At 44.1% G+C, this 25083-nt stretch overlaps 3 protein-coding genes across 5 annotated transcripts in view; 2 read left to right on the top strand and 1 right to left on the bottom strand.

Moving 5' to 3' along the window:
• The window catches only part of LOC124015450 (cytosolic purine 5'-nucleotidase-like), a 31116-nt gene extending 11501 nt beyond the window's left edge, over nt 1-19615 (bottom strand). The window contains exons 1-8 of one of the 3 annotated variants that reach the window (XM_046330641.1): nt 19421-19615; nt 16429-16561; nt 6735-6808; nt 1862-1979; nt 1418-1513; nt 1169-1260; nt 898-955; nt 95-188 (exon numbers count right to left, since the gene is read on the bottom strand). In XM_046330641.1, coding sequence (XP_046186597.1) covers nt 95-188; nt 898-955; nt 1169-1260; nt 1418-1513; nt 1862-1979; nt 6735-6808; nt 16429-16529 — 633 coding nt within the window. In that variant the 5' untranslated portion in view covers nt 16530-16561; nt 19421-19615. Of the gene's footprint in view, nt 1-94; nt 189-897; nt 956-1168; nt 1261-1417; nt 1514-1861; nt 1980-6734; nt 6809-13648; nt 13693-16428; nt 16562-19420 lie in introns of those variants that run through there. The other 2 variants (XM_046330642.1, XM_046330643.1) reach the window with 2 other exon arrangements.
• Nucleotides 1-25083, top strand: part of LOC124016427 — a 549380-nt gene that overhangs the window by 377681 nt on the left and 146616 nt on the right. The window lies entirely within an intron of this gene.
• LOC124015453 (glial fibrillary acidic protein-like) lies at nt 21402-25035 on the top strand. The gene is made up of 3 exons (XM_046330649.1): nt 21402-22495; nt 23251-23375; nt 23907-25035. The coding sequence occupies exons 1-3, from the start codon at nt 21434-21436 to the stop codon at nt 24220-24222; spliced, it is 1503 nt and encodes a 500-aa protein (XP_046186605.1). The 5' UTR covers nt 21402-21433; the 3' UTR covers nt 24223-25035.

The following is a 25083-nucleotide window of genomic DNA, read 5'->3' as shown; positions in this document are numbered from 1 at the left end:
GATAAAGATAATCACTTCAATACCTTGAAATGGACGTGAAGTGAATTGAAGTGAACAAATGATTGCACTGTGATAGACTTCCTCATCACGCTACCTTAAAGTGGACCCAGTCGACGGCGTCGCGGATGTCCTGGAACATGCTCTTGAAGGACATGAAGAGGTCGCCATCTTTAAAGCCAGTCTCACAGCTGAGGTAAGGGGGGAGGAGAGGGACACACAGAGCCAGTGGACAGGCCAAGGCCAGACAGAGAGCTTTGCTTTTAAACGCTAGTAGCCATTTTCACTACATTTTTTTGTTTTGTTTTTGTTTTGCTTTTAAATGGGATAGTCTTCCCTTGTTTGAGGTGGTTTCCAGCCAAACAGGAAAGCAATCTCCCCCTAAAAGACCAACAACTCGTTTCAGAGGAGAAGACATGCAGCCATTCCATTGCAGATCACATCATCACACAAAGAACTCGTTAAAACTATCGCTAACAAATTATTGTATAATTATATCGAGCCGACATACATGATATTACATCATGCCAGATGATTAGTAATTACAGATTCCTTTAAATAATAAAAGTAATGAAATCTGACAATCTGGAATTAAGTTACTGCATGCATTCGTGGAATGATTAGTATGGAAGACCAAATAATCATTCAGAGAGCTGAGTAATCCTAATAAAGTATCTTGTTTATGACACAATAAAAGGGTGGTCCTATTACTCAACCACTGGCTTAACAGGCTTAGGGCTAAAGTACTTCCTTATTGGAGGATTCTTATTGGAGTTATGGACCAACCCTGTTGTCATGTTGTCGAATTGGCTTATCAAATGTTGCCATGTCATATCCAGGACTTACTTGTATATAACGCACAAGACAAATAAGGTGGGCAGTGTGACTAGGATTCCTTACCTTGCATATCTGTCACAGTTTGAGAAGAAGTCCACGAGGCAGGCAAAGAGGTAGGTCTCTGGAGAGAGAGGGAAACTGTACTGTAAAATCAATCGAGTGTCAATAAAGTTGAGTTGAACTCCATGGCCTTGCCTCAAACTGTGCTCAGACAAAATGGAGGGCATGTCTGGGCTTGTCCCTCTTATGATTGACAGTTGAATCTAGATGGAGATAAACACATTTTTAAATAATTGAATGGCTCTGGCATGGACAGAATCTCTCCTCCTTCTACCTGGTAAGTTGAAGAGAGTGTTGAGGATATAGAAACGTTCAGTATCGTCACGTTGGATGAACTTGTTCGGGTACAGCTCCCGTATTTCAGGTCTGGGGAGAGAAGAGAAAAGAAAATGCAGCGTCAGGAGAATTTCTTGGCAGGTAGACCGGGATCGAACCTTCAAAAACCTGCTCAATGATCCGGGGACAAGGGGACGTAGGGAGGACACTGCGAGAAGGTTAGGAGAGCGTTGGGTTCACCCTTTACCCTCGTAGGAAATTGAAGCCGTGGACACAGACCAGGATGTTGCCGTAGGCGTCCACCTTTAACAGGTTCCCATACAGGGTGTCAAACACCAGGCCTCTGAAGAAACACAGAGAAACAACATCATTCAGTCAGTTAGAATATCTACAAATGGTTGACACATGATCTTTAAAAGCCCATCAGACAATCTACCTAGCTACAACCAGGACCAAATTAGAAACCCACGCAGCCAGGTATAAAAATAGCATTAAAACGTCCTCACTATGGCAACAACATGGCAACCATGATGTGATAGGTAATAGGTACCTGGTAATAAAGTACAGCTGGTGCCCCGTTGACATCAAAGCATTTTCCAGTTTAAAATAACATGCATGTATGCATGGTTATATATATATATATATATAACCATGGCAACAACATTAACGGTACAATGTGATTGGTGGTCACCTGGTGGGGAAGGCGGGGTCGTAGACGAAGCTGAGCAGCTCCTGGGGGTAACCGATGTGGACCAGGCGCTCCACGGTCAGCTCAAAGCCCAGGGACTCATACTCTGGAGACTTGTACACTGGAGAATAGGAACACAGACAGACGTTAGCATTTAACACAAGCCGGTGTAGACTACACAGAGTCACACAGCAGCACTCCCCGATGCCTATACAGGCATTACACTGACACCATACATTTAGGAAAAGGACATACGGGGAAGTCAAGTCTAATGGCCTGTTTGCGAACGGACCACTCTGTAAATAGCAGCCTCCCATGTATCCTCAACCAGCCAATGTGGACCCATTCACCTCGACTAGATAACAGCATGTCAGCTACCGCAACGTGACATGATGGTGATGCAACGTGAGACAAGTATTTTTTAAATACCCTTACGGTTAGAGTTATCTGGGATACTGTTGGTAATAACATAGCCTAGCCCCACTCCCCCGAAAGTGCACACACGCACATGCTCGGGCACACACACACAGAGAGCGCAGGAGCCTGAATACCCTAGGATCTAATCCGTGGAGAAACAGGATCCATAGCTCAACTCTGGACTCTGATACTAATGAGGCCCGTGGAGACGATGACACTCAGACACCAAACAACCAGACATCTCTAGGGCCCTGTTCATTAGGGCACGTGACAGAAAACAGTTTTGCAACAGAAAAGGATAATAAGCCTTTCTTATTGGGCAGGTCCATTTAGTCCCCACCTGTTTGTCTGTTTGGTGCCCAATGAACACATCCCCAGGCCTGGCGAGCCAAGCCATGGCTGAAGGGGAAAAGTAGAGAGGGATACAATGTCCAGGCCTGGGCCAGAGGGGCCTATCAGCCGATGAGTATGAGAACTGACATTGGAAGAAGGCTCAGTCAGATTGTATTCATATAAAGGGTGTTTTTCCACATGAGGTCCAGTCAGGCTGCAGGAGGGGAGGACTTGGCTGATGCTTAGAGGGAGCAGGAAGGACGATGTGGGGATAGGCTAGCTAGCGCTGAGACCCCAAACGTGGAAGGAATAGGCCAGGGCAAATGTGTCTTACTGAGTTAGCGCGTGCACACAGACAGAGAGAGAGAGATACAGACAAAGGAGTGTGAATACCCATCTTGGAGTAATGTGTGTGCGCGCACATTTGCCCAATTGTGTGTTCTCTCTCCCTCTCTGGTGAGTTCAAATCCCCTGTGGTGTTCCAGTGTCCCTGGCTAGCAAGCGAAGCAGAGGAGTGGTGGGCATCATGCCCAGTGCTGCAGCCTCGAAGAGTCGCACAGTCCTGGGCCAGACTCCTCCATACAAATAGCCCCTCCCACCTTTCCTCCCCTCATCCCTGCCTCCATTTCCCTAAGCTGATACAAAGAAACCTATTTTAAGAGTATTTTCCCCTCCGCCACCTTCCCGATCAGCTCTCTCTTTGGTTGGCCCAGTGATGAGCAGAATTCTCACTCTCTCTCTGCACTGTCCACTGCTGTGACCTTCAGACAGCTTTAGCTTAAACACACACAGGCGTGGAAACACACGCACAGCCTATTTATGTCTGTATATATAGCACAGTCTAGTCCAGGGATAGGAAACGTTGATGGAAGTGGGGGTCACAAAAAAAATAAAAAAGGAACTCATGAGGGGCTGCAGTGGGTCTGCGTACCTACATCCACACCCCCAACTTGTGAGCAAAACATTTCAGCGCCCCCCCCCCCCCCCAGTGAGAGCGAAAATTTTAAAAAGTCTCCTTTTTTTAAATTCCTGCAATTCTACACATTTTTCCATGGGGCGAACAGAAAAGTTTGCAGTTTTTAATATGATAACTGGCCCCAACCCGGTCGCTAATTTGGTCATGGTTACTACAAGTTTAAGTAGTTGAACGCTAGACTAATTTACCAATCTATAAAAAAAAATATCCCTGACACTTCAAAATTGCACCTTGTGTATTCTATTATTCTAGCTCTTGGGGGGTGAAATTGTTCCGTGGCCCGCCGGTGGCCCATCCCTGGTCTAGTCCATTAGATTTACTGGTCTGGGACCATGTTTAAGTTGAAATAGTTGATTTGTTTACTCATAGGTGAGGGGTACACCTTACATTTGGGACAAAAGTGACCCTGGAGGGCTGTAAATTCTAGCCTGGTCACACTCACACACACCTTAAGGGGTATAATTATCGGTCAACGACTGCATCAGGAGAGGAGGATTTAATGGATCCCCAAGCTTAGTGTGTTTATGATACCAAGTTATAATTTACTACTTTCCGGTGTCACTTTCATCCCAAATGTAAGGTATACCCCTCACCTACGAGTAAACAAATTGTGTGTGTGTGTGTGTGTGTGTGTGTGTGTGTGTGTGTGTGTGTGTGTGTGTGTGTGTGTGTGAAAGAGAGTGAGTGAGTGAGTGAGTGAGTGGGGTAGAATTTATGTAAGCTAAACCCCTCACCTAAGGGTAAACAACTTAACTCTAACTAAAACATGGTTGTAGACCTGTAAATCTATTGGACTAGACTGTGCTATATACAGATACATAAACAGCCTTCATCCCAAATGGCACCCTATTCCCAATAAAGTGCACTAATTTTGACCAGAGCCCTACGGCACCAGGTGAAAAAAGAAGTGTACTGTATCGGGAATAGTGTGCCGTATGGATCGTAGCCATAGCTTATGACATATGAAGTGTCTTCTGGACAACTTCCTGGTTGCTAATTATAGGCCTAAGTAATTATCTAGCTGTATCGGAGGTGGGTCCAGACATCGCTGTCACTCAGACAGCAATATCTTTATTAGACAGCAACACCTTGTCAAAACAACATAAATTAACATGAGCACTGTTAGTAGCTTGGGCTCCGCTCTGCCAAAGGCTAAGAGTTAGCATAGCATAGCATATTCCAAAACGAATGGCTTTCAGGCTAATCACCATGCTACAATAGAACAGTGAAAGATAACCCCGTGCCCCATAGAACTAAAAGGTCGACAGTGTGGCTCCAGTGTCATTTGAGCTTCTCAGAACAGTGGAGTCTCTCACTAGGTTGTTTTCAGAACAGTGTGTGTGTGTACAGTGTGTGTGTCATTTGAACTACAGTACAGTGAAGCCTCTCTATGTTGTGTTTTCAGAACAGCGAGTCGTCGAGGACAGATGTGTCAGCCAGCGTCGCCGGGGGCATCTAGTTACCACGGTGACGTGCCAGAGGCGAGTGGGCAGGGACAGTGTTAGGCCACACAGAGCTGTCATCAGTGGATGATTTCACGACCTTTGATATAAACCACAGTTAATAACGGATGACCTATCATCGAAGGGCATGGTTCAACTAATGCCCTTTGCTTTTATCAGGCATCGTGGTCTTGATGTGGAAATACTGTATCGTAGTGACATGGACAGACGGGAGGACATTTGATCTCCTCTGTTTGACACAAAGCTATTGACAGATATATCATAGAGGAACATGGTTCAACACTGACCAGAGATCACGGTCCTAATACGAACGTATAGGACGACTGTACGGTTATGATCTATTTAGTCAGGATGTTGTAGTACATTTAACCATGCTATATGAAAACAATTGTGGACAACTCCTAAACAGCCCTCTTCTTAAATCCTTCTTAAATCCTCACTAGAAACAGAAACCAATGTATAGCCTACCTGCTGCCGTGAGAAGTCGTCCCAGTGAGGGGTCTGACTCCTCAGGCGTCAAGTCCTATCAACATGGGTCAAGACGCTATCTAGCTAGCTAAACGTGCTTCAGTGACTCAGCTAAGTGGAGGGTTGGTAATTCATCTATAAATACAGTGTGTGTGTGTGTGTGTGTGTGTGTGTGTGTGTGTGTGTGTGTGTGTGTGTGTGTGTGACTTTGAGGAGGGGGTCATCTGTAGGGAAAGGGGATCGCTTGTACTCGCAAACACACGGCCCATATCCCATTTCCATCATCTGAGGGCAGATTTTCCAGACGCTCAACTGTTGACATGTAGCCTCTTTATATGGGACGGCCCATAACCAAGTGATGGTGTTTACAAGATGCCAGGGCTATCGTATGGCTTCACTCAACGCTCGAGTTGTGACCGCAGGAACTGGCTGTGGCCTCCCTGGCCAGAGCACGACACCTCAGCCTCCTGCCGGTCACTGGGGAGAGCCTCATCTAGGGTTCCGGCGCGCCTTGCGGTTACAATCGGGCACGGACACATGTCAACGCCATCATCTAGACATTGTGTCAAGTGATGTCCCCTAACTAACTTTAGCATTGATGTGGTTGACAGTCAGGTTACAGACAACCTATTGTCACTTAGAAAACTATTAGAGAATTAGTGCTACTTTTAAAAATATATATTTTTTACTATTACTTACTGAAATACAGAGAAATTGTACTAGTGTTAATATTTAGAAAGTGAGGATAGTCTTAGCCATTCACTTGAGGTCAAAGAGTTTTGTTGTTTGCATATTCCATTGACAGAAGAGACTAAAAACACATCTAAACTGACATCTAAATCAGATTACAGATTCAGTTAACGCATTTCCCTCCGTTACAGTATCCTTCTGAAGAACTCACTTTTTTCCATCATCACTGTACCCCAAGAAACCTACACCTCCCCTGCCCTTCTACCCACCACCCCTAGTCCCCAGTGAGTCTGGTCTGGGCTTATCGAATGACACGTGAGCCCCTGTTCTGACCCGGTGTACTTTGTCAACAAACACTGAAAGAGAAATCAATATGGCCGACGACTAGTTGCTATGCCAACCAAACTAGAGTTGAGCCTACATTGTAAAGTAGTGAAGGTGGGCTGAGGGCACCCACACACACACACACACACACACACACACAGTAAAGAACTGTTGACGGCCAGGGCAGCGACTGTAGTGCACTTACCGGCTAGAGTGTAATCCATATCGAAGCCAAAACATTTAATCTTCTCCATGGCCAAGCTTCTGTTTACAAAAACTCTAAAAAAGGGAGGAAACAGAAGGATAGAATCAGAAGAGTGATTTTGAGAGACATACAGTGGGGCAAAAAAGTATTTAGTCAGCCACCAATTGTGCAAGTTTTCCCACTAAAAAGATAAGGCCTGTAATTGATCATAGTTACACTTCAACTATGACAGACAAAATGAGAAAAAAAAAAATCCAGAAAATCACATTGTAGGATTTTTAATTAATTAATTTGCAAATTATGGTGGAAAATAAGTTCACCTACAAACAAGCAAGATTTCTGGCTCTCACAGACATGTAACTTCTTGTAAGAGGCTCCTCTGTCCTCCACTCGTTACCTGTATTAATGGCACCTGTTTGAACTTGTTATCAGTATAAAAGACACCTGTCCACAACCTCAAACAGTCACACTCCAAACTCCACTATGGCCAAGAACAAAGAGCTGTCAAAGGACAACAGAAATAAAATTGTAGACCTGCACCAGGCTGGGAAGACTGAATCTGCAATAGGTAAGCAGCTTGGTTTGAAGAAATCAACTGTGGGAGCAATTATTAGGAAATGGAAGACATACAAGACCACTGATAATCTCCCTCGATCTGGGGCTCCACGCAAGATCTAACCCCGTGGGGTCAAAATGATCACAAGAACGGTGAACAAAAATCCCAGAACCACACGAGGGGGACCTAGTGAATGACCTGCAGAGAGCTGGGACCAAAGTAACAACGCCTACCATCAGTAACACACCGCCAGGGACTCAAATCCTGCAGTGTTCAGACGTGTCCCCCTGCTTAAGCCAGTACATGTCCAGGCCCGTCTGAAGTTTGCTAGAGAGCATTTGGAAACCAAAATAACTTTTTGGTAAAAACTCTACTTGTCGTGTTTGGAGGACAAAGAACACCATACCTACTGTGAAGCATGGGGGTGGAAACATCATGCTTTGGGGCTGTTTTTCTGCAAAGGGACCAGGACGACTGATCCGTGTAAAGGAAAGAGTGAATGGGGCCATGTATCGTGAGATTTTGAGTGAAAACCTCCTTCCATCAGCAAGGGCATTGAATATGAAACGTGGCTGGGTCTTTCAGCATGACAATGATCCCAAAACACACCACCCGGGCAATTAAGGAGTGGCTTCGTAAGAAGCATTTCAAGGTTCTGGAGTGGCCGAGCCAGTCTCCAGATCTCAACCCCATAGAACATCTTTGGAGGGAGTTGAAAGTCCGTTTTGCCCAGCAACAGCCCCAAAACATCACTGCTCTAGAGATCTGCATGGAGGAATGGGCCTAAATACCAGCAACAGTGTGTGAAAACCTTGTGAAGACTTACAGAAAACGTTTGACCTCTGTCATTGCCAACAAAGGGTATATAACAAAGTATTTTGATAAGTATTTGGTCAATAACAAAAGTTTATATTTTCCACTATAATTTGCAAATAAATTCATTAAAAATCCTACACTCTCATCTTTTTAAGTGGGAGAACTTGCACAATTGGTGGCTGACTAAATACGTTTTTGCCCCACTATACAAGCGAGTTCTACCTCTGTGTGCAAGGAGAACATTAGGATAAATTGCCTCACAGAAGAAGAATGAGCAGAGGTATTTTTGGGATTAAATCACATGTTAGCCATCCAGTGATGTTTTGAAATATTGCCTAACAAACATCTACAATTGATATGCATGGCCTCTAAACAGATATTAGAAACAATCTGGCACAGACAAGTCAGTAAGCTCCTATTTTCTCTAGCCTTACAAGGCACGTTCCCACATGTCTTAAAAACATAGGAATTTGAGTATTAGACAGGTAGACTCGCTGTCTGAGCTTTTTAACCTTTTAAAAGGCATTATTAGCCTTCAGACAGTGCATTGCTTCCTACAGGGTAGGTTCACAAGTGCACACTATAGCAAAACATTTAGCAATGGACAACAAAAATGAGCATTTCTTATTGGACAGGTACCATCCCCGGTTCAGTCCGTTTGGTACCTAATGAACATGACTCTCCATTCTGCATAGACAGCATGTTTACGGTGGCACCTCAACTAGCTCAACTGTTCCCGGTGTTAAATCTGAAGGCACGGTAGGGGGGGTCTGCATGGCCAGAGTGGTCGGCATCGTTGACATATCCTGCCTGACACTTTCTGATCCAGCCATCTCCAGTGGCAGGCCAGGCCAGGCAGCTCCAGTGGCAGACCAGGCAGCTACCACAAAACAACTTATACCGCAAAGTAACTTGTATAAAAAAAGATTAGGCTACACAAAGAAATTGCGAATTTCTAAATATGTTGGTATTCAAAAGGTCTCCAGATATTTTCACACACAAATCAACATAATTCATCTAGCCATTAAAAAATAAATAAAAAACTCAAAAGCACTTCAGTCTTTCTACTCTGACGGTGAAAATATGAACATATTCAAATATCTTTGTGAGCAGGAACTCAAAATCATATCCAAAGCTGTTCTGGCCGTGTTATGAATGATGTGGGCAGGAAAACCTAAGTCAATCATCTCCCGCTGCAGAGCATTTTTAACTTTGGTATGAACATTGACCCTCCCCAGCCTATTCTGGCGTCAGAGAATGTTTCAGGTTACATTTTTGGATGATCACCAGGACCTCAGCTGCAATTTCCTCTGCCGTTTCTCCATTCAATTCAACAAAATCAAGCATGTTTCCACAGATGTGTTGCCACCATATATCTTACAATATCTGACTACTATTGGCGGCAGCTTTACATGTCTATGATTGGAGGCATCAATGGACAGGGACACAAATTCAACCTGGTCTAGGTCCTGTGTTACCAAAGTAGTTGCTCATGGTGCTAACACGCTACTCACTATGGCGTCACATTTTGTCCTAGCATATGTAAACTTTGGCTCATAAAGCTTCCGTGTCAGTTGTGCTGTGCAGTCCATAGATCTGTAACTATGATTGTGTTGCATAGTGTCGTATGCAAAGACACCCTCCTGCACAGCTAAATCATATTCTTCTTGGGAAGGCTCTACCTTCATGAAGAATGTGGTGACAGAGGGCAAACCAACACGGCCAATCAGAGAGGCTTTATGCTTTTTCGTCTGCTGATGTTCTACCACTGCCGTTCTTCCCCGGCTGCCAATTGAAAGAGAGGAATTACAAAGGGTGCAGTTCACCATTCTATCGTCTTGACCTGAGCGTATAAATGGAAATTCTCTCATGTTTTTCATAAAATGGCATTTCCGTTTCTTGGAAAGAGTCATTGTATCTCCTCTGTCTGCTCTCTTAACTCTTTCATTCTCCTCCAATCTCTCCTCTTTTCTTCACTCGTCTTCCTTTCCACCTCACTCTTCTACACTCTCCTTACTCCCTTCCTTTTCCCCCTCTCCAATCTGTATTAATAAATAGCATACTATTAGATAACCAAAGTATTTTAACAGATTCCCATTGCTTGCCTCATGTTTGTATTTTATCTCAAAAACATTTGGAGTAATAAATTGGCAGGCACTGTAATCATATCTTTATCTTTCCTCCTCTGTCTCCTTCATTCTTCTTTCCTATGCAGTCTTCCTCCTCTCCTTCCTCCCCACTGCTAATGCTATCCATGAACATTTCTAAATACATTTTCACACTAATTATTATAATGCCAAACCACTAAAATTGTAATCTACAAAAATATTCTCAGAATAAAATTGTGCATTCATTTAATACAATCATATTTTCAAAATAGCCCATCCATTAACCTAGCTACCATAACAACAGCTAGCTAATCTGGGTAGCTAACGTAGTCTACATAGCTAACGTAAGATAGCATAACCTACATAAAACCTTACAGAGCAGATCATCTATCTATATAATAAATTGTGACATAACATCACTAGCTAGTATCTCAAACGAGTAACTTACCTGGCTTGAAAAGACGTTTGAGGGGATGTTGTGGATTCAATTGATACTTGCTAGCCTCTTTTTCCACAGCAGTTCTCTAAAACTATCGCGAGCAAGTAGTTAGTAGAAGAATAAGAGTGAATGAAGTTGCTATAGCGAGCAGCCCCCCCTGTTGGCCTAAACAAGCACAACGCGATTGAGACATTAACCGGTAGGCTCTGCTGCCCAGTCTTTCTTGCCAAGTAAAATATTTCACTTTGCAGTCTGTTTTTAACGCACAGTTAAATAACGGGGACGTTTCCGGGGACAGCTCCAGCCGAGGACAGACAACCAAAAACCAAAATGGGGACTGTCCCCGGTGAACGGGGACATCTGGTCACCCTAGAGTAAAATGACACCTCATTTGTGTCTGGAAGTAGCTAACAAGCTAGCTAACGTTAGCCAGTTAGATTGGGCGCTTGAATGCCGTTGTGAGGTCAGAACGCTCAGATCAACCTTTACTCCTCGACCAGAGAGTCCAGTGTGTGCGCTCTGAACACTCCAAGAGCGAAACGCTCTGAATTTACAAACGCTCCAGATTGAAATTATGAACACACCTGAAATCGTAAAAGGTCTAGCTAGTCATTTGTTAGGCTAACAAGCTAGCAAGAAGTTGAATAGCAACAGCATCAACTTCCGGTAGACAGGCAAAGCACTAGTACACTCAACTGAAAGGATACAGTTCTTTTACAGTATACTAAATATAACTAATAGTATGTAGTATATACACTCATTAAGTACGTAGTATACAGTATGTTAATATGGGTATTTGAACACAGCTATTATGATACTGCTATCGTCACGGACCTCGGAAATAGACCATAATACATTCAGAAATGATCCAATATTTTGCCATTACCTTGCTGCAGCTCCATACTGAACCAGCTTCCACTGCGAGTTAAGCCCGGCGGCAGACATACGATGCATTCTGTGTCGTGACTAAAAGTGTACTAGCCCGCGCTCTGGCCTAGCCCGCGCTCTGGCCTAGCCCGCGCTCTGGCCTAGCCCGCGCTCTGGCCTAGCCCGCGCTCTGGCCTAGCCCGCGCTCTGGCCTAGCCCGCGCTCTGGCCTAGCCCGCGCTCTGGCCTAGCCCGCGCTCTGGCCTAGCCCGCGCTCTGGCCTAGCCCGCGCTCTGGCCTAGCCCGCGCTCTGGCCTAGCCCGCGCTCTGGCCTAGCCCGCGCTCTGGCCTAGCCCGCGCTCTGGCCTAGCCCGCGCTCTGGCCTAGCCCGCGCTCTGGCCTAGCCCGCGCTCTGGCCTAGCCCGCTTACATAATGCTATTCCAACTCCAGCCCAGAAACATAAAGAGCCCACTCTTTGCTTCCTTGCCATTCCATTTCTGACGTGTTGCAAAAATTGTTGCCATTCTGCATCATTCTCTGTTATTGTTGTTGTTGTTTGTGGTGCCCGTTTGTCACTAGTGTTGTTGGTTGGGGGGAGTTGCTGTTTGCTGTAGCCCTCAAAGACATCCAGAACAATCCATCAGGTGGAAACAGCAACAAACTCAGTGCCTCCCAGGCCCTAAGCCACTGGAGCTAGGCTACTGTACAGTACTAAGGCTCAAGCCTGTATTCGCAAAGAGTCAGTGTACTAGGATCAGTTTAGCCTTTTAGGTGATAATGTATGTGATTGTATGGACCGGAGGGACCTGATCCTAGATCTGCGCTCCTAACTCTGAGACGGTTTGTGAATAGGGGCTATGCTTTCTATCAGGAATAAGGAGAACGTAACCCATTCACTGCTTTAACTCAATAATTTCATCAGAAATAGCCAATTACCTAATATGGATGATACGATTACAATGTCAGTGCACTGGATGTGAGGTAGACCTACTGACACTAAGCTGTAGCTTACAGCCGAGGTCTCTCTAGGCTAACTGATAACAATCGTCTGGAATGTGAGTAGGCCTAAGAAGGACCTACTGTATTCTCAGCATTGAGTACAAAGCGGAATCTTGAAGTAATGGGTAGAGTTCTCCTTGTTATACAGTCCCCCTATGAACAGGTTAAAGGGTCAAACTCTAGGTGTACAGTTCAGGCCCTCCTTCTGCAAATAGACCAAGGTGTTCTGGGGCCATTAGCACTGGGGTGAATGTGAGTGGGAGTCATAAATGTTGCCCAAGTGTGCGAGTACTCTTCTCCCTACTATTGACAAAGAGTGATGGTGGGGGACAGCCCACTTTGACCTGATGACTGGGCCTCAAATAGACTGAATGTGTGGGCCAGCCTCCCGTACTAGCCTACCATTACCTGATTGTCTGGTTGTCGCCACTGTGGTCTGACTGAGGGATTCACTTTTAGGTGCAGGCGGCGTAGAAATAGATTTACTAGAACGGGTAAATCCCCTCAAGAGCACAGTGATTCTATTTCTATGTAGTCTATCTCTAACAGTGAATCCCTAGCTTAGGCAGACCACAGCGTGTGACAATCAGGCAGATTTGTGTACCACCAGTAGCCTTATCTTATGGAAACAGTACATTCAACCTACCGTGAAAGAGTTTATCTAAGTCTAACAGACTCTTCACTGTTGGACTAACAAAGGGTGTTAAGAGTGAATTGTTCCATTGTATGGTTTCAACCTCTCAAAGATAATCTTTCTGTAAGGGTTGCTGATGTTTTTTTTTAATCTGCAAAGCTTGTTTAACTAAGCCCGACATTTCAACAAAAAAGTGTTGTTAGATGTACATAAATGTATCAACCCCTCTCAAAACAACCAGGTAGTAACAGTTCAACGCTGTTGTTGTGAGGGGCTTCGCTTACAGACTTCCTTACAGATGCCAGAGTGCCAGTGAACATAGATAGACCCAACAGTGACACAGTGACAGAAAAGTGACAGCTTTAGTGGCGCTGTAATGTCCATAGGTTATGTAACCGTATGAAATAAATGCAATTAAGCCGCACGCGCACACACACACACAACGTCTCTTTGATGAAGTTAAACGTTGCACAAGCGGCTGTTTATCTCACTCACGTGGAGCCGGCATTCCTGCCCACTGCCATTGTCTACCGTTAAGGCCAGCTAACCAGCATGCACGGACAAAGGCTTCTTTCCTGTCATGAGATAAAATGCATTTAGGGCTCATCTATTTTAGGGTCCCCATTTTCAGTTATAAAAGTAAGTGACTGTCAAACAATTGTAACTTATTTTACGACCGGGCACCACTTTAGCCTATATTTAACGAATTAGAGGACTAGTTTATCGAGTTAGGACATAGAGGTTATTTGACCGCTGCACGCAGCTAGTGTAGGACCACACACACACAGTCACACACACTAGAGCTGGGATGATGAACCAAAAATGATCGATAGACATTTTGCTGATATCTTTCATTACGATAAGTAGCCTATAGTAGTGGAATGTGACGTTTGAAATGAAATAAGTTTGCTAATATAATATGGATGTTTGTTAATGACAATTGATGGCTACAACCATCAAACAGGTACTAGTAGTTTAAAGGATCATTTTAAAAACCTGTGTACATTCATGTTGTAAACATATCGTTCTCGCCTAAATTCAGGCAATTTATCGCAATATGGATTTTTTTTCCTTCATATCGCCCACCTCTAACACACACACACACACACACACATCACAAATGACATGTCAGTATTGAGAAATTACACGAGTCGAACAGGATGTTGGTATAACGGTTATGAGGTTCCGAGGAAGACGCTTCAGACAGGAAGTGTTAGATTAAAACCACAGAGAATTCAGAACTGAACGGGTGTAAAACAAACTAGTACACAGTGACTCTGTAATATACACTACATGGCTGACAGGTTGTCAGGAGATATTTGACCAAAGAATAACCTACAACTACACCACATTCAAATCCACAGACATTTAACAAGACATACTGAGTGGTTATGACGGTGTGAACTGAGAATTAGGAAATGTGAAAAGTGGAAATGTGTTTACCCCAAGTTGAAAGACATTTACAAACAGAGGGTTGGGTTAACACATTTATAGCCAAGTAGTATCATAGCGTCCTGTCATATGTTGCTGCTGTAATTATCTGATGTAGACTAATGACTAAAGAAGACAGTGACACACAATACCTGCTACATACAGTATAGTAGCTTAATAGAACTTAACCTTATTATACATCATTTACATGTTAGTCATTTAGCAGACGATCTTATCCAGTGACTTAACCCTAATTGCGCCTGTAAGTGCCTTGATTTTTCACCTACTCTGCTTGGGGATTCGAACCAACAACCTATCGGCTCCTGGCCCACAGCTCTTAACCGCTAGGCTATCTTCCCAGTGTGCATCCATCCATACATATAGCACCAGTCATAAATTTGGACACACATACTCATTCAAGGGTTTTTCTTTATGTTTACTATTTTCTACATTGTAGAATAATAGTGAAGACATCAAAACTATGAAATAACACGTGGAATCATGTAGTAACCAAAAAAGTGTTAAACACTCTTGGCATTCTCTCAACCAGCATCACCTGGTTTGCTTTCAAACAGTCTTGAAGGAGTTCCCACATATGCCGAGAACTTCTTTGCTGCTTTTCCTTCACTCTGCGGTCCAAGGTAGGGGTGGTATACCAAAGGTAAACCTATTTGGTAAAAGACCAGGTCCATATTATGGCGAGAACAGCTCAAATAAGCAAAGAGAAACGACAATGTTTAATTACTTTAAGACGTGAAGGTCGGTCAACGCTGAACATTTCAAGAACTTTTAAAGTTCAAGTGCAGTCGCAAAAACCATCAAGCACTATGATGAAACTGACTCTCATGAGGACCGCCACAGGAAAGGAAGACCCATAGTTACCTCTGAAGCAGAGGATAAGTTCATTAGAGTTACCAGCCTCAGATTGCAGCACAAATAAATGCTTCACAGAGTTCAAGTAGACACATCTCAACATCAACTGTTCAGAGGAGATGGTCGAATTGCAGCAAAGAAACCACTACTAAAGACACCAATAAGAAGAAGAGACTTGCTTGGGCCAAGAAACACAAGCAATGGACATTAGACCAGTGGAAATCTGTCCTGGTCTGATGAGTCCAAATGTGAGATTCTTGCTTCCAACCGCCGTGTCTTTGTGAGATGCAGAGTAAGTGAATGGATGATCTCTGCATGTGTGGTTCCCATTGTGAAGCATGGAGGTGTGATGGCGCTTTGCTGGTGACACTGTCAGTGAATTATTTAGAATTTAAGGCACACTTAACCAGCATGGCTACCACAGTATTCTGCAGCTATGCGCCATCCCATCAGATTTGTGCTTAATGGGCCTATCATTTGTATTCAACAGGAAAATGATCCAACACACCTCCAGGCAGTGTAAGAGCAATTTGACCAAGAAGGAGAGTGATGGTTTGCTGCATCAGATGACCTGGCCTCCACAATCACCCTACCTCAACCCAATTAAGATGGTTTGAAATTAGTTGGACTGCAGAGTGAAGGAAAAGCAGCAAACAAGTTCTCAGCATATGTGGGAACTCCTTCAAGACTGTTGGAAAAGCAAACCAGGTGATGCTGGTTGAGAGAATGCCAAGAGTGTTTAACACTTTTTTTGGTTACTACATGATTCCATGTGTTATTTCATAGTTTTGATGTTTTCACTATTATTCTACAACGTAGAAAATAGTAAAAATAAAGAAAAACCCTTGAATGAGTAGGTGTCCAAACTTGACTGGTACTGTACATACATACCCATGGGAACATGTCACCCCTGAAAATATCAATAACTGTGGGTAACTAATATGTCACTGACAGTGTACATCCATACATACCTATGGTAAGCCTCTCTGCGGTACTTCTTCATGGCCAGCCCGTCCATGTTGGCTGGAAGGTCTGCATAGTTCTGCAGTCTGTCGCTCCATGAAGTGGTCATATTTATACCTTTAAAATCCTCTGAAAGTCAATCTAGAGAGGGAGAAAAGAGGATAAATTCACCTTGACATGATTCTGCAGTTTCCTCTTCTTGCACTTTGAGCATAGGCCTAACTGAACATCATATAAGATTATCTATTTAGCGTCAAATATCTCTGAAATCTTCAAACAGAAGGAGTATGAACTCTCAAAGAGTTCACTACACTCGCTCTGCGAAACCTGTACGAACGAGCCACAGTTGCAAGCCACTGCCTGAAAAACAGCTGCATTTGGACTAATTATGTAGTTCTAAGGCGGGGAGAGCCGCCGGGCGGGGAGAACCTAGTCCTCCAGTCACACCAGCTGTTTGTTATGTCAATGACAGAACAAAAAGAACCACAATAATCTTATCAAATCCCTAAACTACACTAGGCCAAGTCTGTGTGCCAAATGGCACCCTATTCCATACATAGTGTACAGGGTGCCACTTGGGACACATCCCTAGTTTGAGTCACTCTTGACGACTAAAGAAATTGAACAGCGTGCGTTGTCAATGTTCACACTTTGCAGGCCATTTCTATGCAAGACTCGGTAATGAGTTAGAGGAACAGGGGATGAATGGAAGACTGATTACTGTCCTCATCCTGACTAATGAAAAACGGTCGGCCACCAAGGTGGGAGAAATCAAAGGAGTCATTTCTTCTGGGCTACTCAGTCTGAGGGACAAAGAGCTAGGGCAGATTAGATTATTTTAAATCGAGCACACGTGAAAGGAAATTGAGTTGCACGGTAGGCGTAACACATTATTATTATTTTTTTCATGATAAAAACAGAAACGAAAAGAGCCTTCAGTGCCAGCAGGCACATCTGTTCAGTGTTTAGCAGCATAAAATTCTCAGGGGAAAGATTTATGTTTTTAGCTGTCTCCAGAGAATGACCAGTTTTTTAAAATATATTTTTACATGAACTGCCTTCTCTATCTCCCAGGAGACTAGGGAAGGGGGCAGGAGAAAAGGCTGAGGTCAGCTTTTCTTTGTCACACAACTCACAAATGACACAATACACAAACAAGCCAGAAAACCTTGAGGGGCTGAAGGGCGAGGTAGCCAGCAGAACTGACCTTGCTTACAGCAGCACTAGGGTTCCCCAGTGCCGGTGTGAGATAAGGCTCGGGAAATGTACCTCAATCCAGGGATGAGAAATGTGTTGTACTTCGAACTGTCCCGTTATCCCAACTGTTACACTGAGAAGATTGAACGACTGCTAAAAAAACAAAACACTCGTTCAATCTTCTCGGTGTAACAGTTGGCATATTGGGACAATTCGGAGTAAAACACATTTCTCATCCTTGGATTGAGGTACGTTTTCTGAGCAATACCGCATGCCGGCTCCACGGTGTCTTAATATACACAGGAATGCTGTCCATCCCTAGTGCAGCTGCAAGCAAGGGGGTCAGATCTGCTGGCTAAGGGTGAGGGAAAGACTTATCCCCAACAACCATGAGTCTCCTCGGTGGCAGCTGTGCTAGGGACAAATGACTGTTGATGAGATGCTCTGAAACTGGGTTCAGGCAAAGTGACATCACAGTGTGAACTACTCAACGGAGTAAGTTTTCTAAGGAGGCCAAGGACAGCCCTTGGCATTTTTGGCATAGATAAAAGTTTGCCTGTTCCAGCCTTATGCTCCTTGACAAACCAGTGAAGAAATGCAGAGTTATAGCTTTATTTAACATTTTTGTAATGGGCTATACAATCAAAGACCAAGTTAATATTTCTATCCTCTATAGAAAATGAGTGTTCAGACTTGTTCCAAGGTCCTACAGAGAACACTGGACCTGCCTTGTCAGACCAGTCAATGCTGATGATGCACCATGCCAGATATGTTTTTGATGAAAAGAAAACAGATAGCAACGTTATGTAGCAGCTAACATAAACGTTAGCTAACTACTTTTTACGTTTGCTAAAAGAATGGGCAAATCAACACAAGGTTAAAAAAAAGTCAAGTAAACTAGCAGTAACTACTCCATTTGAGTAGCAAGCAATAATCAGCTGAGCTACCGCTAGCTAGCATGGTAGCTAACAGCAATTTTGTGGCCAACAAAAAAGTGATAAGTTAGTGAGGTCACATTTTAAATTCAGCAGCTAGGTATGTGCTTTAAAAGGGTGCAATATGCATAAATCACTTGCTAATATTTCGCCTGGGTTCAGTTTGTGACAAAACAACCAGTCATTGTATAGAGAATCATTGTACAATCTACTATATTTTCCATAAACAAAAATATTGTATTTTCAGCTGTTTGAAGCTGGTATACAACACCGAAACTTAACGGGAAGCATAGAAAACGCACACATACAACAGATCTGCCGCTTCTTAGACTTGCTTTCAATAATAATGACATATCTATCATCTGTATTTCTATGTGAATTTGGTTGGGTCGCCCCAAAAAAAAAAGTGACATATTGCATCTTTAATAACTAGGTTTAGCTCATTGTTAGCCTGCATATATACTGTAGTTCCCTTTTAATTATAGGCTCAGCTCGCGCATGGCTTGTCATTATGCGCTTATCTTGCCGGCACAAACAATAGTCTCTGTCAAATCACCTTTTCTTTGCTTGCAAGTCGCCAAGGGGGTTAGCTAGTAATGTAGCTAGTTATAGCTACCTTGTCAGCTAACAGCTGATTAGAGAGTTTAGCATTAAATACTAAGGTTAGGCAATTTACAAAATGGACGTTAGCTAAGACACAATTTAACTATTTTGTCGCATTTATTAGCATTATGCTAAGCTAGCTAGCAGGTTACAAAAACAACCATTCACATCTGCTCCCCCTTCACGGAAAAGCCAAAGTGGCAGACTGTCTATAGTAGAATAGAACAAAAACGAGTGGTCTGTGACCGATTTTCCATACACTCACCTCTGTATTCCTCGATAAAGCAACAACTGCACCGTTTGATAATATGAACACGCGCTTCATACACGATCAACGTGGAACAAAATCGAAAAAAAGTATCTGAAATGCACTCGCAGAAGAACAAGTAGATACGTTACGCACACACAGTCCGTGGAGATATGATTCTTTCGCAATTTCTTGAAAAAGCTCTCTACTGACAGTGGATTGTTACGGAGGCAGTGGGCGGTGTTTTCTGCTGTAAGGGGGAGGGACACAAATTGTATCATTGAAATGTGATGTTTTCAGGCTGAATACAATTCTGATATCATCAATGGGCCATCAATGACAATACTGTTGCAATTCCTTTCATTCACTAAATGTATTTCGAATACAAATACAATTGTGCTTTCGTAATTTCACCCGTTTCACTGCAAACAAGGATGTGACGAGGTGGCAGTTCCACATGATGAAGGTCTAAGGGCCAGGCTCCAGTCTGTTATTGCTGTGTCCCTAGTCTACCTGTGTCTCCGCTGCTGTTAGCAGTTTTAATGACAGGGGGACAAAGTACTGTTTATATCTGTTCAGCATGCATCTAGGCACCCTATGACACCTCCCCGGTGGCATCAGCTGGAACTCTGTGTTCAGTGCATGTGTGGAGTCCGATATGACCCTGTCCTGGAGAGAGGAGGGAAGTGTCATGCCTATAATCTTTCCTGTTCTCTTAGTCAGTGTCAAGATTTGGGCTTTGAGCTACACCATCAGGTGACCAAACACCGTCAGGTTACCAAACCATGTCACAGTGAGGTGCCCCGTCAGGTTACCAAACCATGTAACAGTGAGCTTCACCGTCAGGTTACCAAACCATGTAACAGTGAGCTACATCGTCAGGTTACCAAACCATGTAACAGTGAGCTACACCGTCAGGTTAACCAAACCATGTAACAGTGAGGTGCCCCGTCAGGTTACCAAACCATCCATGTACAGTAACAATGCCATAGCGTATGATTGACCCAATAGTAGATCGGTGAATAATCTGCCCACTGGGCATTAGAATCTGTCTATCATCCATCTCATGTCATATTTAAAGATACAAATGTCTGCTAAAACTATTTGTAATACGAGGCTATATAAACCCAACACTGTCTACATCCATCCATCTAACCACATGCACCTAGCCTTGTATTTAGCTGCATCTGTCCCATCCCAAACTCTAGTGCCGTGCAGTATGAGTTGCGTCAACAGAGGGCAGCGTCACACAACCGTTTCCATGGGGGGTGTGGAGAGAGGTCTGGTTTTGGAAAGCTGCATGATGACTAAGGATGATACAGGGATATTTACAAACTAAATCTATCCATATGTCAGAAATGTGCATGATTCTCTGCATGACAATATCTGATGTAGGCCTATTGACTTAGAGACAAGACGCTTCATAGTTCAAAATTGTAGTTTCAAATTATGTAGAAGGACATGTATTACGTTCAGTAATGGGAGGAGTAGCTCACAAATGGCAGTAACACTTTAGGTTCACCTTCTAAAATAATATAAATTTCAGCATTTACTACCGGTTTTAGGCTACAGAATAAATGTGTTAGGTAGCCTAAAACGTATCCTAAGTCCAATAGTAGAGAATGAAAACTGCATAGGTTTAGAACATTAAATATAGTTTAGTGCAATGTGTCCAGTCTCCTCAGAGGTGAGTGGCTAAAACGAGATACAGTATTTCTTGCTGAAATCAGCACTGCGCCAAAACGGACAGTTCCATCTACCGACTCTAGCGTCCAAAATAGGTGCGGCTCCTTAGATGTGAGTTTAATCACAAGTATAAATGTGGTTATTAACCATTTGAAAGTGCTTATAATCAATGACTCAGTATATTTAAGGTATTTGCTGAGAGGTTGTTTTACCTGGTAAATCTGCAGTGGCCAGTTGGGCAGGCTAGAGGTTGCCATCAGCTGGCTTTAATTATTGATCGTTGGGAGGTCCCCCTATAAAAAGGAGACGCGCCTCCTGCTCTGCTCCCTTTCATCACTCGCCAAGATGAGCTACGGATCTGACTTCAATTCCGCTTCTTCCTACCGAAAGATGTTCGGGGAGTCTCCCCGTTACTCCAGCTCTCCTTCCCGGATGAGCAATGCCTCTTTACGCAGTGGCGGTTACCGGTCCCACTCTCAGTCCCGGAGCATGGGCTCTAACCTGGGCTCCTCTTTCCACCAAAAGAGGTCCTCTGGCCGGTCCTACTCGCAGATGCCCATGCCGATGGAGAACTTGGATTTCGCCCAGAGCACGGTGCTCAACAATGAGTTCAAAATCATCCGCACCAACGAGAAGGAGCAGATGATGGGGCTCAATGACCGCTTTGCCATGTTCATCGACAAGGTTCGCAACTTGGAACAGCAGAACAAGGTGCTCGAGACCGAGCTGGTGACCCTGCGTCAGAGGCAGACTGAGCCCTCGCGCCTGGCGGACCTGTACCAGCAGGAGATCCGCGAGCTGCGCTCCCAGCTCGATGAGGTGAACGGCGAGAAGTCCCAGATCCTCATCGAGCGTGACAACATCGAGGAGGACCTGCAGAAGCTCCGCGGCAAATACGATGACGAGTACCGCCTGCGGGAGGAAGCCGAGCAGACCCTCAAGGCGTTCAAGAAGGACGTGGACGACGCCACCATGGTGCGTTTAGACCTGGAGAAGAAGGTAGAATCGCTCCTCGACGAGATCAACTTCATGAGGAAGGTGCACGAGGAGGAGGTGGCCGAGCTTATGAACATGATCCAAGCCGCCCAGGTGTCCGTGGAGATGGAGGTCTCCAAACCTGACCTCACCTCTGCCCTGAAGGAGATTCGAGGCCAGTACGAGTCCATGGCCTCAAAGAACCTCCAGTCCGCCGAGGAGTGGTACAAGTCGAAGTTCGTTGACCTCAATGAGCAGGCCACCCGTAGCCAGGAGGCGATGCGCGCCAGCCGGGAGGAACTCAACGAGTTCCGGAGGCAGCTCCAGTCCAAGACCATCGAGATTGAGAGCCTGAGGGGAACCAACGAGTCCCTGGAAAGGCAGCTCAACGAGATGGAGGAGAGGCACAACCAGGAGATTGGCCAGTACCAGGTAAGACATTATTTGTTTACTTTAAATACACTTAAAAGCTCAAATGTGAGCTTATCTTTCTTGCAGTTTGTTTACAAACATGTCCAGGATAAAGCAAGAGATAAATAACTGTTTCGTTTGGAAAGATGTTGCATTTAACCATGTGCAAACAAAATGTATAATTCTGATTAAAACAAATCACTTTCTGTTCTAATAAAAGTGGGTAATTTAGCTTTAACATTATTTCAGAGCTATTAAATTGTTTTACTAAAATGCACAACACGAGAGCTGTAAAATAAGTGTTGAGATGACAGCAGGAGCTGTTCACTCTCCATGGTGCTGAAACTATTCCGGTGGCGTGATAAGACGCTCTGTCACCGGTTATCGGGCTGCGGTTGAAAGAGTCTTTTAGCTCCGAGTTTGGAAGTTGACAACCATTGTTCTAATTTTAAAATACGCACGCGCCTCTCATTGTAACTGCTTTGTGTTGTACTTAGTAACAGAGAAACCCATTGGACTGCTCTCTTATAACCGTATTTTATTTGGCGTTAGTGCGTCTCTGTACATAGTGATGAAATATTATTTGGAGAGCGGCTGGTTCTGGTTATTTAAAATCGAATTCATACGTCTTATTGTTATCGTTATTCTCTTGAGTCAGGCATCACCAACACTCAGAAGAAAGGTAGGCTATATTAAAACATAGCCTATATCAACACAAGTCACTTTTAGGGATGCCACAGTTTCAAAATGTGTTTTCTACTTCAATATGTTACCAGGACAACATGGCCGAGATGGACAATGACCTGAGGACCACTAAGAGCGAGATGGCTCGTCACCTGCGGGAGTACCAGGACCTGCTGAATGTCAAGATGGCACTGGATATTGAAATTGCTGCATACAGGTACTTAATATAATCATATATAATAATATAATATATGCAATTTAGCAGATGCTTTTACCCAAAGACACTTTACAGTCATGCAAACATTTTACATAGCTTGTAGTCATAACTCATCCTTGTAATCACAACATCGCAATGATGTATTACTGTAACATACACATTGATATCCTAGCTTTCATATAATTACAGTGGATGTATTAAACTTGAAAATGTCATGCCTCAATACCTGCATGACCAACACATGATCAGCATCACTTTAAAAAGATCCTGATCAATCAATGACATAGATTTAGAAGTCATTAGCCACACGCCCTGAGGTGACCTAGCATTACTCTCCTGGGGTAGCATGGGCTGGTCACCTGACTCGTTTATATTTTAACCTGTATTCAACCAACCCCCCTCTATCTCCCTTCCCGCTATCTCTACATCTCTCCTTCCTTTCCCTCTCCCTCTTCCCTCTGCCCCTTCTTTCTTCTCCTCCCACCCCTCCCTGTGTCACACTCCCTCCCTAACACCCCCCCTCCTCCTCAGGAAACTCCTGGAAGGGGAAGAGACTCGCATCGGCACAGGCATCACCTTCTCCAGCCCCAGCATGAACATGAGGTCCTCCGAGATGAGGTCCTCCGAGATGAGGTCCTTCGGGATGAGGTCCTCCAACATGACCTCCTCCGGCGACGTAGACTTGCCCAGCATGGGCAGCTACAACCAGACCACCAGGTACACCACCATCTCTGGAGGATCCCAGAAGGACGAGGGAAAGGACCAGGAGGATGGGCAGAGCAAGTCTGGCAAGGGGTCCAACGACGGAGACCAGAAGGGGTCCAGCGACGCCAACCAGAAGAACTAGACTCTCCCCTTCCCTTAGGTTTAACCTTACACCTTCCATCCCCTCCCTCCTACTCCCCATCCCCCTCTCCCCCTTTACAGGGGTATTCTCAGAGAGGAATCCGTTATAGTTTAGACTCTACTACTACTACTACTGTGTAACCTACCACTATCCAACAACCAATCACTGTACTTCTCGCCACTCTACTCTCTTACTATGACAACAACAAAGTAGTTACAGGCACACTTCTGGCCCTATCAGGAGACACGTAGGTTGTGGTGATAGGAACATACAGTTCAGTACAATACTCCAAACAGTTTACTCTCACTTTGGGCTCGCGCTATTGTATGGCACTAGCCTGGTTTAACCAGACTGAACCCTGCGCTCACTAGAAACGGTGAAACACAGTTAAATCCGTCTGGGACGCCAGGCTAGTTTGGCATCGAGCTGTGATAGATGTCATTCAGTTCAAGAAATAATCACGCGCTACTGCCACCGCCTATGATAATATTCTCTATACACATTCCATAGGGGGAGGGGGTGTGTGTGTGTGTGTGAGAGAGAGTTTGAATTTGTGCACGGAAAACAAAAATCCAAAACATATCAGCTTGTTAACACGTCTACTACATCCACATACTACAATATGAAGGGAAGCACCTGTATGGTACGGAGGTGAGAGCTAGAGATCGACCAAGTTGTTAAAGGAGCACACAGTTATTCAAAGTCAGACAACCAACAAGATCTGTGATCTTGCTGAGCCATTTTTGCCTTATCTACAACGCAGATAATATTGCGAACTCTTGCGTTTCAATGCAATGCAGATAAAAAAAATTTTTTTTTTTTCAGACAAAACATCACGAGTAACAAAATCAGACTATATCG

Source organism: Oncorhynchus gorbuscha, linkage group LG26 (genome assembly GCF_021184085.1).
Source record: "Oncorhynchus gorbuscha isolate QuinsamMale2020 ecotype Even-year linkage group LG26, OgorEven_v1.0, whole genome shotgun sequence".
Taxonomy (NCBI): Eukaryota; Metazoa; Chordata; class Actinopteri; order Salmoniformes; family Salmonidae; genus Oncorhynchus; species Oncorhynchus gorbuscha.
This window is presented reverse-complemented; position numbering and strand designations above follow the sequence as displayed.